Source organism: Orycteropus afer, unplaced genomic scaffold (genome assembly GCF_000298275.1).
Source record: "Orycteropus afer afer isolate SDZICR_OR568_19922 unplaced genomic scaffold, OryAfe1.0 scaffold00015, whole genome shotgun sequence".
In the NCBI taxonomy this organism is placed as follows: Eukaryota; Metazoa; Chordata; class Mammalia; order Tubulidentata; family Orycteropodidae; genus Orycteropus; species Orycteropus afer.
This window is the reverse complement of record NW_006921602.1, coordinates 10,414,489-10,427,966: the sequence shown is the minus strand read 5'-3', so window position 1 is coordinate 10,427,966 and position 13,478 is coordinate 10,414,489. Positions and strand designations below refer to the sequence as shown.

General features: G+C 33.1%; 1 protein-coding gene across 1 annotated transcript in view; it reads right to left on the bottom strand.

Moving 5' to 3' along the window:
• Window positions 1–13,478, bottom strand: part of DENND4A (DENN domain containing 4A) — a 116,610-nt gene that overhangs the window by 60,064 nt on the left and 43,068 nt on the right. Inside the window, exons 13-18 of the mRNA XM_007957591.2 lie at window positions 4,099–4,232; window positions 2,060–2,195; window positions 1,490–1,696; window positions 1,263–1,391; window positions 866–1,007; window positions 351–479 (exon numbers count right to left, since the gene is read on the bottom strand). Of these exons, the coding sequence (XP_007955782.1) occupies window positions 351–479; window positions 866–1,007; window positions 1,263–1,391; window positions 1,490–1,696; window positions 2,060–2,195; window positions 4,099–4,232 (877 nt within the window). The remainder of the gene's footprint in view (window positions 1–350; window positions 480–865; window positions 1,008–1,262; window positions 1,392–1,489; window positions 1,697–2,059; window positions 2,196–4,098; window positions 4,233–13,478) is intronic.

Below are 13,478 nucleotides of genomic sequence, written 5' to 3'. Positions count from 1 at the left end.
AAAAAAAAAAAAAAAAATTCACTGACCCATGTCACTTTAGTTTTGTGTATTTCACTGTACATAAATTATATTTCAATAAAATGCATTAAAAAAGTTAATCAGGTAACAATGGACAAAATACGTGAATAAACTATTTTATAAGTGCTCCCTAAGTTTTCATTTCTATCAAATAATGAATAAAACTGCATATAGTTATTAAATTTAGTATCAAACTAAGAGCTTAACATATAAAATTAAAAATGAAAGTTCATTCAAATGTATCACTGAAAATGAAAAAACGTAAAAGACAGGATAGCAAATCTAGTTTTAAAACATGTACATAATAAATATATACATAAGCATGAACAAACCTGTACTGGATCTATCATCAGCAGCATATACTTTGATTAAACCTGTGCTAAAAGGTGCCTGTTCCACAGTGTGTGTCCCATGACCACTATCCATGCTGCCATGACTAACAGCATCCAGGTCACTGCCATCTGCTTAAAAACATAATTTAATAGCATTTTACTACTCAAGGAGATACCAAAAATATGCATTAAGTTTGTTGCTCAAACTAATAATCTGGTAATATAATAGCTAACATGAAAATTCCCACATATTTAGTAAATTAAAACCATAAAAAAGAAATCTTGTGAATTATTAACGGACACTAAAACAAGACCACTAAAAGTTGATAATTTAACAAGGAAAAAAAAGTAAACTTTTTTAAAATGAGAAGAGTATTGTAACAGAATTTACTTAATGTTAATGAAAACTAGAAAATATTTAATATTTTGAAACTATTAAAAATTTCTAAAAATACAAAGTCAATTAGTTTAAAAAACAGTAAAACACACATACATTTCTTAAAATACTTAATTACCTGAGAGAGTTGTTTGTGATAAGTGTGCATGCTTCTTTAAAGCTCTTTTGAACTGTGCTACTCCTAAAACAACATTTCTTACTTTTGTCCAAAGAAAATAACCACTATGACTTCTTGAAGGCCACGTGCTTTCCAATACAGCCTATCCATTCAGCAAAATAAAATGGTTAGTAAGATAATTTTTTATAAATGAACATACATTGGCTTCAGAATCAAAATGTAGAATACCAAAGACAAGTGTATAACACAAAATAGAAGACTTAATTTTATTTACAAAATTTATTTTAGATACTCTAAAATAAATGCCAAGTAACCTCATACTGATTATTTCTATCGTTAAATTAAGGTTGTATAATCACAAAGGTCCCCCAGTTTCTCCATTAAATCAAACTATTACCTTGTTATAATAACCATAAGTAATGGCATTGGGGTCAATACCAGCTTTCTGCATTTCAAAAAGCACTCGAACTGCAAGTACAGGCTGGTCATACTGTCCACAGAGCTGCATAAGGATACGGTAGCACACCTGAAACACAGTAAGTTAAAAAATGTACACAAACAGCGACAGATACCTATGTACATGAATCTAGAATAAAATAATGCATTTTAATGAATAATTGTTACCTCATCAGGTGGATCCATCTTTTTTGATTGCATTTTTTTCAGCACATCATACGCTGTTGTTAGAGCTCTTACTTTTGAATGACATACTTTCACATAAGCTGGGAGACAAATAAACCACAGTCCATAACAGTGACGTAGTAGACACCTAGACCACATTTGAGGAATGGAAGAATACCTCTTTGCAATTTTATGGGCTGATTTAATTTCCTAGAAAAAAATGTAAGGACCCCATTAATAAATTTACACACTTTGGTATTCTTTCTTAAATGAATGCTGAACAAGTATAAATCATAAGCTTTTATAATACTTCAATAACAAAATGTATCCATAGTTAATATATTTTCAAGCCTCTGCTTGAATTGTATTATATAATACATAAAGTTTTAAGACAAGAGAATTAGTTAGTTTCTTGAAATTAGATTACTCTATCATCACAGGGGTTTGGGGAGCACAACAATCTAGGAATAGTTGCATTTAAGAGTGGTAAATTACATTAAGGAAAGATAAGTGTCAAATTTACTTTTTGTCCTAATATTTGATCACATGAAAAATGAAAAATTTTCAAGGCACCTGTTTTGTTCTTCTGAACATGGGAGAAGGACTACTAGGACTACTTGATTTCAAGGGCAATTTGCTCTTTTGTGTTTGCAGAAATCCTTCAGGTCTCTCAAATAAATTGTTCCTAAGAACTGGAAATCCATTATAGCTGTTTAGGAAAAGAAAAAAAAAAAGTTCTTCAAACACATATAATACTACTTACAAACAGAAAAAAATATAACAATAACTTTTTAACTTAAAATTTATATTGACTATCTTTCTCTATTAGACTAGGATATATTCAACAACAGTCATGTTAATACTATGGATCTATGAGAGTGGGTCTAAGACTAGAGCAAGGTCTTCTGGGCATTCAAAAGTAGAAGCATTTACAGAGAAGGCATATTCAAAAGAATGAAGAAGCCCCTGAGCAACAAACTTAACCAACTTTACAATATTCTTAAAAGCATATAAATAGTTTTATTAACTAAAAAACTTAATAAAATAAACTATGGGAGTCTATAGCTATTATATATTATTGTATGCAGATTGAGCAGAATAAGAAAATATCAGTAATGACTGAATGCTAAGCAACAGCATAAAGAAGTCCAGGAAAACCATGTCCCTTTAAAAAAAAAAATTGTACATGTTGTCACAAAAGGCCATTTTTGTGTGTCTTATGAAAACTTGCTGCCTGATCATTTTATACAAGGTAAGTATGTAAGTCATCTCTTATTAAGAAGGTCCACTGTGCTCATTAATGGCATATAAACTCAGTTTTTCCAATGATGAGTATAATTACACCCAAGTTATATTGACAGTCTCAAGGGAAAAAAAAAGGCTAGATTCTTTAAAAAATGGAAACTTTGTATATTAAGTTATTTTCTTATTAAAGGACTAAAGCTAAAAATGAAATCTAAATTAAAAAGCTAAAACAAAACCATGAAAGAAAAACAAAACTCTATTATTGAAACATACCTAAAAGGAGACTTAGAAGTATAAAGTACAAAAGAGCATAAAGAAAAAAAATCTTGCTTAGAAAAAAAAAAAAAAAGATAGATAGATAGAAATTAGGCGAAATATTTTAAATATCTGGGATAAAGACAGGTTTTTAGAAAGTAATATGAGCAGCATAATCAGTGAGTAAAAAGTAAGGGCAGGAATCAAGTGACCAATTTTCAACATTCACAAACATGTTTAATACCACTTATGCATCTATAAAAGGGAGGATTTAATCCAAGTCATAAATGAGGATGTCCTGATAAGTCCTTTTTCAATGAAAATATCAAACTGTAACTAAACTGAAGTGATAGCTGTGAAACAGTTTTAGAATCTTTAAACTAAGAACATATTTCTGGAGAATAGAGAAATTAATAAAATCTAAAAGGAAATAACATTTCTAAGTAAAAATAAGTGTATATTAGAATCTAAATAATAAATTTACCACCGTCATTATCTCACTGTCATTATCTCAGAACTTTTTTTTCTTTCTCACAAGATCTGAAGGCAGGAATAATGTCTCATTCAAGTCTGTATGGTTTACCAAACACTTAGCACAGTGCTTGATCCAATTTCCTAAATTAACAATCATCAGTTCTGATAGTTCTGAATTTTCATGACTTGCAATAAAAACTCATGGAAAAATTAATAGCCTAAAAAATTTTATCATACAAATTAAGGTCACAATGAAATCCTTTTATAAACCAAAGTTACATTAATCAGTATGTGTGGGTGTGTGTTGTTTCTCCCTAAATTGTTCTATTTGGGAGGGCATGTCTAAGTGAATTTAATCAACATTTGTAAAGACAGATACTTATACAGATATACAGATATAGTTAGAGAGCTTCTAAAATATTTATAAATATTTAAAAGTTTATTAAAAAAACTATTTCTTTTTTTCCTGTTTATACCTCAAAACTTAATAATGGATGCAGGATAAGCTTGCTTACCACCTAAAAATTAGAATTCTGTAAAGTTTGGATTTTTGAAAATACCACAGTCCTTAGAAAGCTATGTCACAGATGATGGATTGCTTCTCTCTTTCAATCTCAAATATTCTGCTTCTTGAATACCTGAACTGTAAAGGGGGTTCTTCACCATTGGGTAGATGCGGTATCTCAGGTGGTGTTACAAAAACAGTATGTTCACTTTTGAAAGATTCATCCAGTTCTATAAGCCGTACTTCACCACTCTTGTCCATATCTACCTGAAAGAGTTTCAAAAACATACATTAAAAAAACACATTGGCTAAGCAAATGTTCATCCATAAGAGGATAGTTAAATAAACCATTTATACAACTGAATATTAAAGAGCTATCTTAAAAAAAAAAAAAGAGCATGTTCTCTATGTAACACTATAGAAAGACCTCCAAGAAAAAGTAAATAAAAATAGCAAAGTATACAACATTATATATTATATACTACCTATTCATAAGAAAGAAGGAAAAATAAGGACATACATTCATTTTTGTGTTAATTTACATAACAAAATACTAGAAGGATACTAAGAAAAGTAATTACTTATACAGAGAAGGAGGAAAGAAGAGGGTGGACAGACACAGGAGAAGACCCAAATGTTCCCTTGTATATCTTTTTATATTATTTTGCATTTTGAATTACGAAAGTGTATTATTCTAGAAAAATCAAAAAAATAAGCATACATTTGTATATGCACTGGGAATGGTGGACTCTATTTTTATTCTAGGAGCTCTGGTAGCATAGTGCCTAAGGTACTTGACTGCTAACCAGAAGGCTGGCGGTTCAAATCTACCAGCCACTCCTCGGAAGGAAGTTTGGGCAATCTACTTCCATAGTGACACTGCCTTGGCAACCCAAGGAGGGGTTGCTATGAGTTGGGTCCAACTTGATGGCACATAACAACAACAACAACATTTTTATTCTGATTTATTCTAAATATAACAAATATCCCTAAGTTCTCCAAAATATGAAGAAATACATTTGAAACTTTAGTCACATCAATATTGAAGAGCACTTCGTAAATACTATTTTTCCCTAGGCACTGTATAGCAAGATAATAGCCAGAAAAAACAAAAGGTTCATAGAGCCTAAACTGTCCCATAGGAGCACATAAAACAAAGAGCACAATATAGACAGTAGTAACAAAAACGGAACTCACACCTGTGACAAAATAAAATCCACGGAATTTTATTAATACTAGAAAGAGTTAATATCACATACCAGTCAGGAGTAGGTGAAGAAACAAGAATTACTAATTAGTTAAATCTTGAAGATAAGGATTTAGGAAACTCTCAAAATAATAATCAGGAATACTATTTACCAGAAGATTTATTATTAGTTCATAATCCCTTAGACACAATTTTAAAATCCATAAATCTCAAACAATTAGAAACCTCTCCATAATTCATGTGATAGCAAAACCTAAACTAAATGGACAGGAAGCTATATATGGTTTTTATTTACCCTACTTAGTGTGACCATTCAAGGCTCTCTGGTGGTGTAGTGCCTAAGCCATTTGACTGTTAATCAGAAGGGTGGCAGTTCAAAGCCACCAGCCACTCTGTGGAAGGAAGATGGGGCAATCTACTTCCATAAAGATTTACCACCTTGGAAACCCAGTGGGGGTCACTATGATTTGGAAATGACTCGGTGGCAGTGAATTTGGTTTGGTTTAAATGTGAGCAGTAATGTGTTTTGCTACAAAAATATCAACACGTTTGATTATGGGTAACTATACCAGACTCTACCCAGCCATTACATAATGTATAGTATAACTTCTATCTAAAAACCAAACCAAACTCACTGCCGTCGAGTCGACTCAGACTAATAGCAACCCCTCTTTGGGTTTCCGAGGTGGCGTCTCTACAGAAGTAAATTGCCCAGTCTTCTTTCCTAGGTGTAGCTGGCGGGTTTGAACCACCAGCCTTATGATTAGCAGTCAAATGCCTTAAGCCACCAGAACTCCCAACTTCTATCTAGAATTTTAAAATTCAGAATTCCACAAGAAATCCCTCCAAGAGGGATTTTTCCATATCTTACTGCATATATTAATTACTTAACATTATTATACATATAAACAAGTTTAAAAGATAGAAAAACACTACAACTTTAATAGGAAAGTAATATAATAATTATTGATTTTTCACATAATATACTTCTTATTCTTAAAATGCAGGGCAGAGTATACCAAAAAAGATAGGAATAAGTGTTTTAATTTTTCTAACTTAAAAAAACTTGTACATCCAAAGTCTTCTTATATAAATTAATTATAAATTCACAGCATTATATGCTATAATATCCAGAATAAAAGATAGTTTTTAATGGTATATCCATACAGTGAACAACACTGGAGGCTAGAAGGCAAGGCAACATGATTCAAAACTTTATACTCAACCAAATCAGCAATCAGTATGGAGGAGAATAAAGAAATTTCAGACAAGCAAAGTGTTAAAACGTATATCCTGTGTACCCTTTCTCATTAAGCATCTGGAAGATGTGCTGTACCATAACAAGAAAATAAACCAAGAAAGAAGCCAGCAAACAGCATCTGAGTCAGATAGAGGCCAATATAATCACCAACATGTTGGTGAAGGAAAACCTCAGGATAAGGGCCTACAATACAAGCACTGTACACTGTAACAAGAGAAGGGAAATCGAGGGCAAGAATTAAAAAAAAAAAAAAATCCAAATGGATAGATTACTTGATGTACTGGAAAAATTAAGAGATTTTTAATTCTTGTAGAAGTATTTAGAAATTAATTCATAATAGACACATAAATAAAAAAAATATATAGCAATTACTAACTTCAGGGAAAACAAAAATCCATACATGAAAGAAAATTTAATTACAGTCTATGATAAAGCCCAGCTGTGATTACATACAAGGTGATAATAATATTAACACTGAACAATTATTTGACCCAAACTTATGTTATAACTACATTGGGAGAATTGCAGGGAGAATAGTAGTGGTGCTGGTGGTAGATATGACATCAGTAGATAACATACAAAATAACAAATAGCAGTATAAATATATTATTTAGAGATCTTAAGGTAACTGACTGCAGACATAGCTGAAAGAGAAAGAGACTGCCTCTGAGAAATAAAAACAGGGGTGAGAAGGTATGGGACATGTCTTGTAAAATAAGCTAACTGTTAAAATTGTCATTTTTTAACTACGGTAAAAATGAAAATTTACTTTTAAAAGATTTTTATTATTAAAACAATATTAAAAATGTTTATAAGCTCTGGTTATGTTAAAAAAAATAGGAGACTATATTACAACTATGTAAATAAACATTGGAAGTAAATATGAAAAAGGGTATTAGGGGACTGGGACTGTAGAATTTTTTCATCCCTTTTATTTTCTAACTTCCTGTTACTTTAGTAATTTAATGAAAGTGCTAAAAATTTTAATTTTCACTAAAAACAGAGAAAGTCCAAGTCATTATTACCAAATGTAAAGGTATTTTTTAAAAAATAACAGGAAGATGCCAATAATAATTCAAAATCATAGCTATCCTATAGGATATGGATGGCATCCATGGGCAACCCAAGAACAAATGGGATACTCTATACCCACAAACATTTTTATGTAAATGAAATGGGTTAATATAATTACTAAGGGCAGCAATGATAACTAAATAAAAGAGATGGACATAATAAAGAGATTAAAACAAAACAAATCCAAAACAAAAATCAAATCCACTGCAACCAAGTTGATGTCCCATAAGGTCTCCAAGGTTTTAAATCTTTACGGAAGCAGACTGCCTAAAGTTACTCCTGTGGAGCAGCTGGTGGGTTCAAACTGCCAACTTTTTGGTCAGCAGCCAAATGCTTTAACTAGTATGCTACCATAGCTCCTGGGTTAGCTGGGAAGGAAGCTGGAAACCAACTCTGTCTCCATGATGGAACATTTTAAGAGGACTGCTTGTCTATGAGCACCTGACACTTTTTAAATTTTATGTATGTTTGTGTGTACAGCTGCTGCTGCTTTTTTTTCTTTTTCTTTAGCAACAACAAAACAGTTTCTTCCTCTCCAAATCTGTGCCTATTTTCCACTCACCAGTTACTTGATTCTCATAGAAAAAGTCTGGGTTCCAGGAAATTTGCTCTATGTCTCAGAATTGTAAAGTCTACTAAGATATTAAAATTTTGAACTGTGGATTTAGTACCTTGGGAAAAGATATCTCTCTTAATTTGTACAGTATACCAATAAAATCTCATTTCAACATTATAAAAATAGCCATGCAATGAAACCTACATTTATCAGTTGGACATTTCTGTCTTTTGAAAAGCACAGTGACATCTGTCTCTGTTGGGAAAAAAAGAAATCCAACACCCACTGCAGGATAAAATTAAAATAGTTTTCATATTCTCTTCACATTTTTTCACAATACATTAATATGCTCAGAAAACACTGCAAAGTGATGCTTGGTAGACTAAGAAAAATCTTACCAGAATATTTGCCACACAAAACTGCCCTTAGTTAAAGCCAACAACGTACAAGAACAGACTGTAAGGATTTAAAATATAATCATAAGAATAACAAAAACACATGGTTCTTAAATTAGTCATAAGTGAAACTCAAATAATTCTAACATATTGTTTCTCTTATTCCTATTCAGCATTACCCTTTTCAGCTTTTTAAAGTCAGTCAAATGTTTGTTTGGATATGCTAAGATCCAAAGAGGAATATGTCTGGGGAAATGCAAAACAGATTTTCAAATTCTCACGGACTCTGAACTTTCAGGAGTCATGGAGGGTTGTTGTTGTTGTTGCTGTTGTTATATGCTGTCTAGTCAGACTCGACCCAAAGCTACTCCTTCCTTGGGTTTCCAAGGCAGTATCACTATGGAAGTAGATTGCCCAACCTTCCTCCTGAGGAGTGGCTGGTAGGTTTGAACCACCAGCCTCCTGGCAAGCAGTAAGTGCCTTGGGCACTACGCTACCAGAGCTCCTATGGAGGGTGGATGAACCTCTACAACTATTGTCCTGAGATAATCTTTAAACTTAAATCAAAAATGTCCCTTGAAGTCTTCTTAAAATTGAACAAAAGTTTAGCTTAACTAGTAAAAAGGTCTGCCTTGAGCATTATACTCTTCTAGGAATTATCTACATAGGATCAAATTGACAACAATAGCTGGAAAGATTAGACAGGAACTTTAGGGGGTAGTGAGCTGATTAACAAATGAGGGAAGAACAACTCAGAAAAGAAGAGTGAGAACAGTCATACAACTTGAAGAATGTAATCAATGTCTCTAAATTGTACATATAGAAACTGTTGAACTGGTACATATTTTGCTGTGTATACATACTCCCAGCAACAAAATAATAAATAAAATTTAGAAGGAAAAAAAAGGAATATGTTTAATTTTTGTTCATTCTTCGTCATGGATTGCCTTAGGCAGATAACTCATATCTAGTATTTGTTTTTCTCCATAGTTGAACTGCCAGAGTTAGGAAGATTTGTTCAATTAAAAAATTACTTTTAATAGTCATTCAACTAAGGAAACCAAAATAAATAAACCCACTGCCATCAAGTCAATTCCAACTCACAGCAACCCCTAGTGGGTTTTTGTGATGGTTAAGGTTGTGTGTCAACTTGGCTGGGCCTGGTTGAGTGGCTGGGCAGCTGGATGTAGTATTCCCCATGGTAAGACTGGTAATCAATTCCATGATGGAATCTACTGTGAACAACTGAGTAGCTGCCTTAGGGATGTGGTCTGCTTCCTGTATACTAGGAGAAGCCTTGGGAATGGTCTCTAACTTTTTGGCACCCTGAATGTAGCACACTTTTCATTAGGTAGCCTGCCTGTGCTCTGCCGACCTTGGGACTTTCAATGGACTTGAATTAATGGCCTGCCATGTGGTTTGGTAACATCAGGACTGTGCCTTTTTACTTGTCAACCTTGGGTTTGTCAGCCTCAGCAGTCAGCAGCTGCCTGAATGAAGAAAGCCTCCAGCTTCAGTGGGCTGGAAGTCAGAGGCAGAGCTGAAGCCAAGGTCAAGGGGCTTTCACCTAGCCCCTAGAGCCTGGCACTTTGAACTTGGACTTCCAGCCTCCAAAACTGTAAGAGAATAAACTCCTGTTTGTTAAAGCCATTCCACTTGTGGTATTTCTGTTAGAGCGGCACAACATAACCAAAACAATTTTCAAGTCTGTAAATCTTTACAGAAGTAGATCGCCTCATCTTCCTCCTGCAGAGCAGCCAAATGCCTTATCCAATATGCCACAAGAGCACCACGTAAAAGTTTATTTTTAGAGCTCTATAGAAATTCACAAAACATTTCTAGATTAAAAGCAAACACTGATTTTCTGTGGTGAGCACATTTAAATCGTGGCATTAAAACATGAAAAATATCAACAGCACTGTATTTAGTATACTCAATCCCTACTTATCCACATGGTTAGTTTCAAAGACCAGGTCTTTATGTGAAAATGGAGCTTGAAGACATCAGATTACAAATTGGAGGATGACTGTATGATTATATAACTGCCAAATTTCATCTTCGCATAACTGCCAAACCATGAGAATCACAGTCCAGCCAAGCTGATACATGATATTAACTATCACAGCCAGCATTATTCTCACCTTGCACCTCAGCATTCCTTACTGCCAGACATATGCTGCTAATGTGCAAAATGGTAGGATAGTAGATTTTTTACTATTGTTGTAAATGCAAAATGTTGAATAACAAGATAGTTGGTAAGTGGGAGTAGGTATATTTCGGTGAGTTTTGTTTACTAACACTAGGGCTATAATTAACCTCTACTCCAATTATATATGAAGGTCATTTATTAAAGTATATTTTCTACCAGAGCTCCTTTAATAAAAGTACTCTGAATTATAATAAAGCAAATAACCAGTTGATGTGCAGTCAACTCTGACTCATGGTAACCCCATGAGTGTTAAGGTAGAAGGATTTTCCATAGGGTTTCCAATGGCTGATTTCTCAGAAGTAGATCAATAGGCTTTCTTCTGAGGGACCACTGGGTGGACTCGAACTGCTAACCTTTCAGTAGGCACCTGATAGTGTTAACCAATTGCACTACCCAGGGATTCCCAATAAAGCAAATATAAGTAACTTCATTTTAGTGAATTAATTTTGTTCTAATTTTCTGAGTAGTTACTAAAATCTTTAAATACAATGTTAAATACATAAAATACATATTTTTAAAGATAACATATAGATGATCTTTTGCTGGATCTAGAATTTGAATAGGTAAAATAGTCTATTTTAAGAAAATAGTCTACTTAGAAACAATGATTTTATGGTTGATGGAACTGTTTCTTGTTATTTTCAGAATTTCTGTTCTTTAAGCAATTATTCCAATCATGTCCTACACTGACTCCCATCAAGTGCATAGCTTTTCAGAAAATCTTACACAATATATTACTTACTGTGTCCTAAAATAGTGTCCTTAGGACATGATGCCCTAGGTATCTAGCAAAATGATGAATCTTGTATGCCTATTAATCATAGTTTTTAAACTGTATGATACTACAACATGAGTTCTTAAAAACAAGCTTGTGAAGAAGATACATAAAATGTATAAAAAATAAAAAAATAGAAATTTCTCTTGTCTGTACTATTAATTGAATTACTACAATGAATTCAGAGTTCCCAAGTAGATTAATAAATGTATTGGCTAAAGGATGTTATTAACAAAACCCTGGTCACTAATCTGAATCACTGACTGAATCCCTTATGATTCAGTTAACATACTTACCGTACAATATTGTAATCCTGCACTATTTGAATTACAGTCCTTCTATGGAAAAATGAAATGATGAATTTTAAGCAAGTAAATGCTCTCCTCCCTATTTAAAAGCATTTCAAGGATTAGGTTTGATGTTTCTGGGCACCTTAGCTTGTTAACTCCTGATGAGCAACAGAAACAGTACCTTTCTACATCAATCATTCCTCAAGTGTTCTCAATAAAAGGAAAAGCTAGATGCCTACACAAGGAACATGTTCCTGCTGTATAAGTCATTCAAAAGCTGGACATCTGTACAGGGAGAAAGCTAAGGAGGTAGGAAAGCACAGGCAAGAAGGACACAGGGAAAAGGTAACCACAGGAAGGAAGTAGGAAGAGAGCTATTACATTGTAGAGATTGTAATCAGTGTCACAAAGCAAAATGTGTATGAACTATTGAATGTAAAATGAACCTGTTTTGTAAAATTGCAACCAGATCACAACACAAAGTTAAATAAATAAATAACCTTACAATCGTAAATTGTATGACAGGCATACAATCATTGATACTCTCTCTCTATGCAGGTATATATATACATACATATATCTTCTTAAAAATCACATATTTACAGAAAAGTTTCAAATAGAGTAGAAATAATTTCTTCTCCCTCAATCTTTTGAGAGTAAGTTGCTGATGCCCCTTTACACCTGAATACTTGAGTGTACTTCCTATAAACAAGGATATTCTCCTACATAAGCACAATAAAACATGAAAATCCAGACATTAATACATTACTACTATTTAATCCTCAAACCATATTCAAGTTGTGTTTATTATCCTAATATTGTTATAGCAAAGCATCCAGTTATGAATCATGCATTGCATTTGGTTATCAAGTCTCTTAAGTTTCCTTCTCTCTAGAACAGCTTCTCAGTTTTCACCTTTATTTTCTTGACCTTGACACTTTTGCAGATTACATAACAGATATGTTGTAGAATATCACTTTATCTGGGCTTGTCTGATACTTCCTTCATATTAGGTACAGGCTATGCATCTCTGCCAAGAATATCACAAAATCGATGTTTTGTTCTCATTGCAGCGTATTAGGTGGCACATGATTAATGATGATGTTTACTTTGATGACTTGATTAAGATGATGTTTGCTAAGCTTTTCCACTACAAATTTATTCTTTCCTCCCTTGTAATTAATACATATTTTAGAGAGAGGTACATTGAAACTATGTAAGATCCTATTTTTTATCAGACTTTCAAATGATTATTAACTGGTGCACTTACGGTTTCCTGTTTTATTTAATCTGGTGTTCAGGCGTAAGTGTATGCATGTTAACATGCCTCCATTAGTCTTGGAATGAAGTGAATAAACATTTATCTTCTGGTTATCATATTATACAATTTTTGTTGTGACCTATCTCCGTTTCTTGAGAAACGTTTCAACATAAATACATAACGAGAATCTCATCTTGCACATTTCTTGCCCTAGAGCTGGAACCAACTATTTCCCCAAAGAACACTGGTTCCTTTTAGTTGAGAATGATATTTAGAAGCCACAGTCTGTAAATTCAATACACTTATTACTATTGGAGTGTAGCTGCTCCCAGGTCCTCTTTCCATACAGAATAGGAAATATTTATCTGTATACACATAGACACATACTTACATCTATATTTATTTCTCTATATATCTATAAGAGAGGTCTCCAACAGCAGGACAAACTTGTCTGTCGGTTTGTCCTACTGTGGTGACATGTAGAC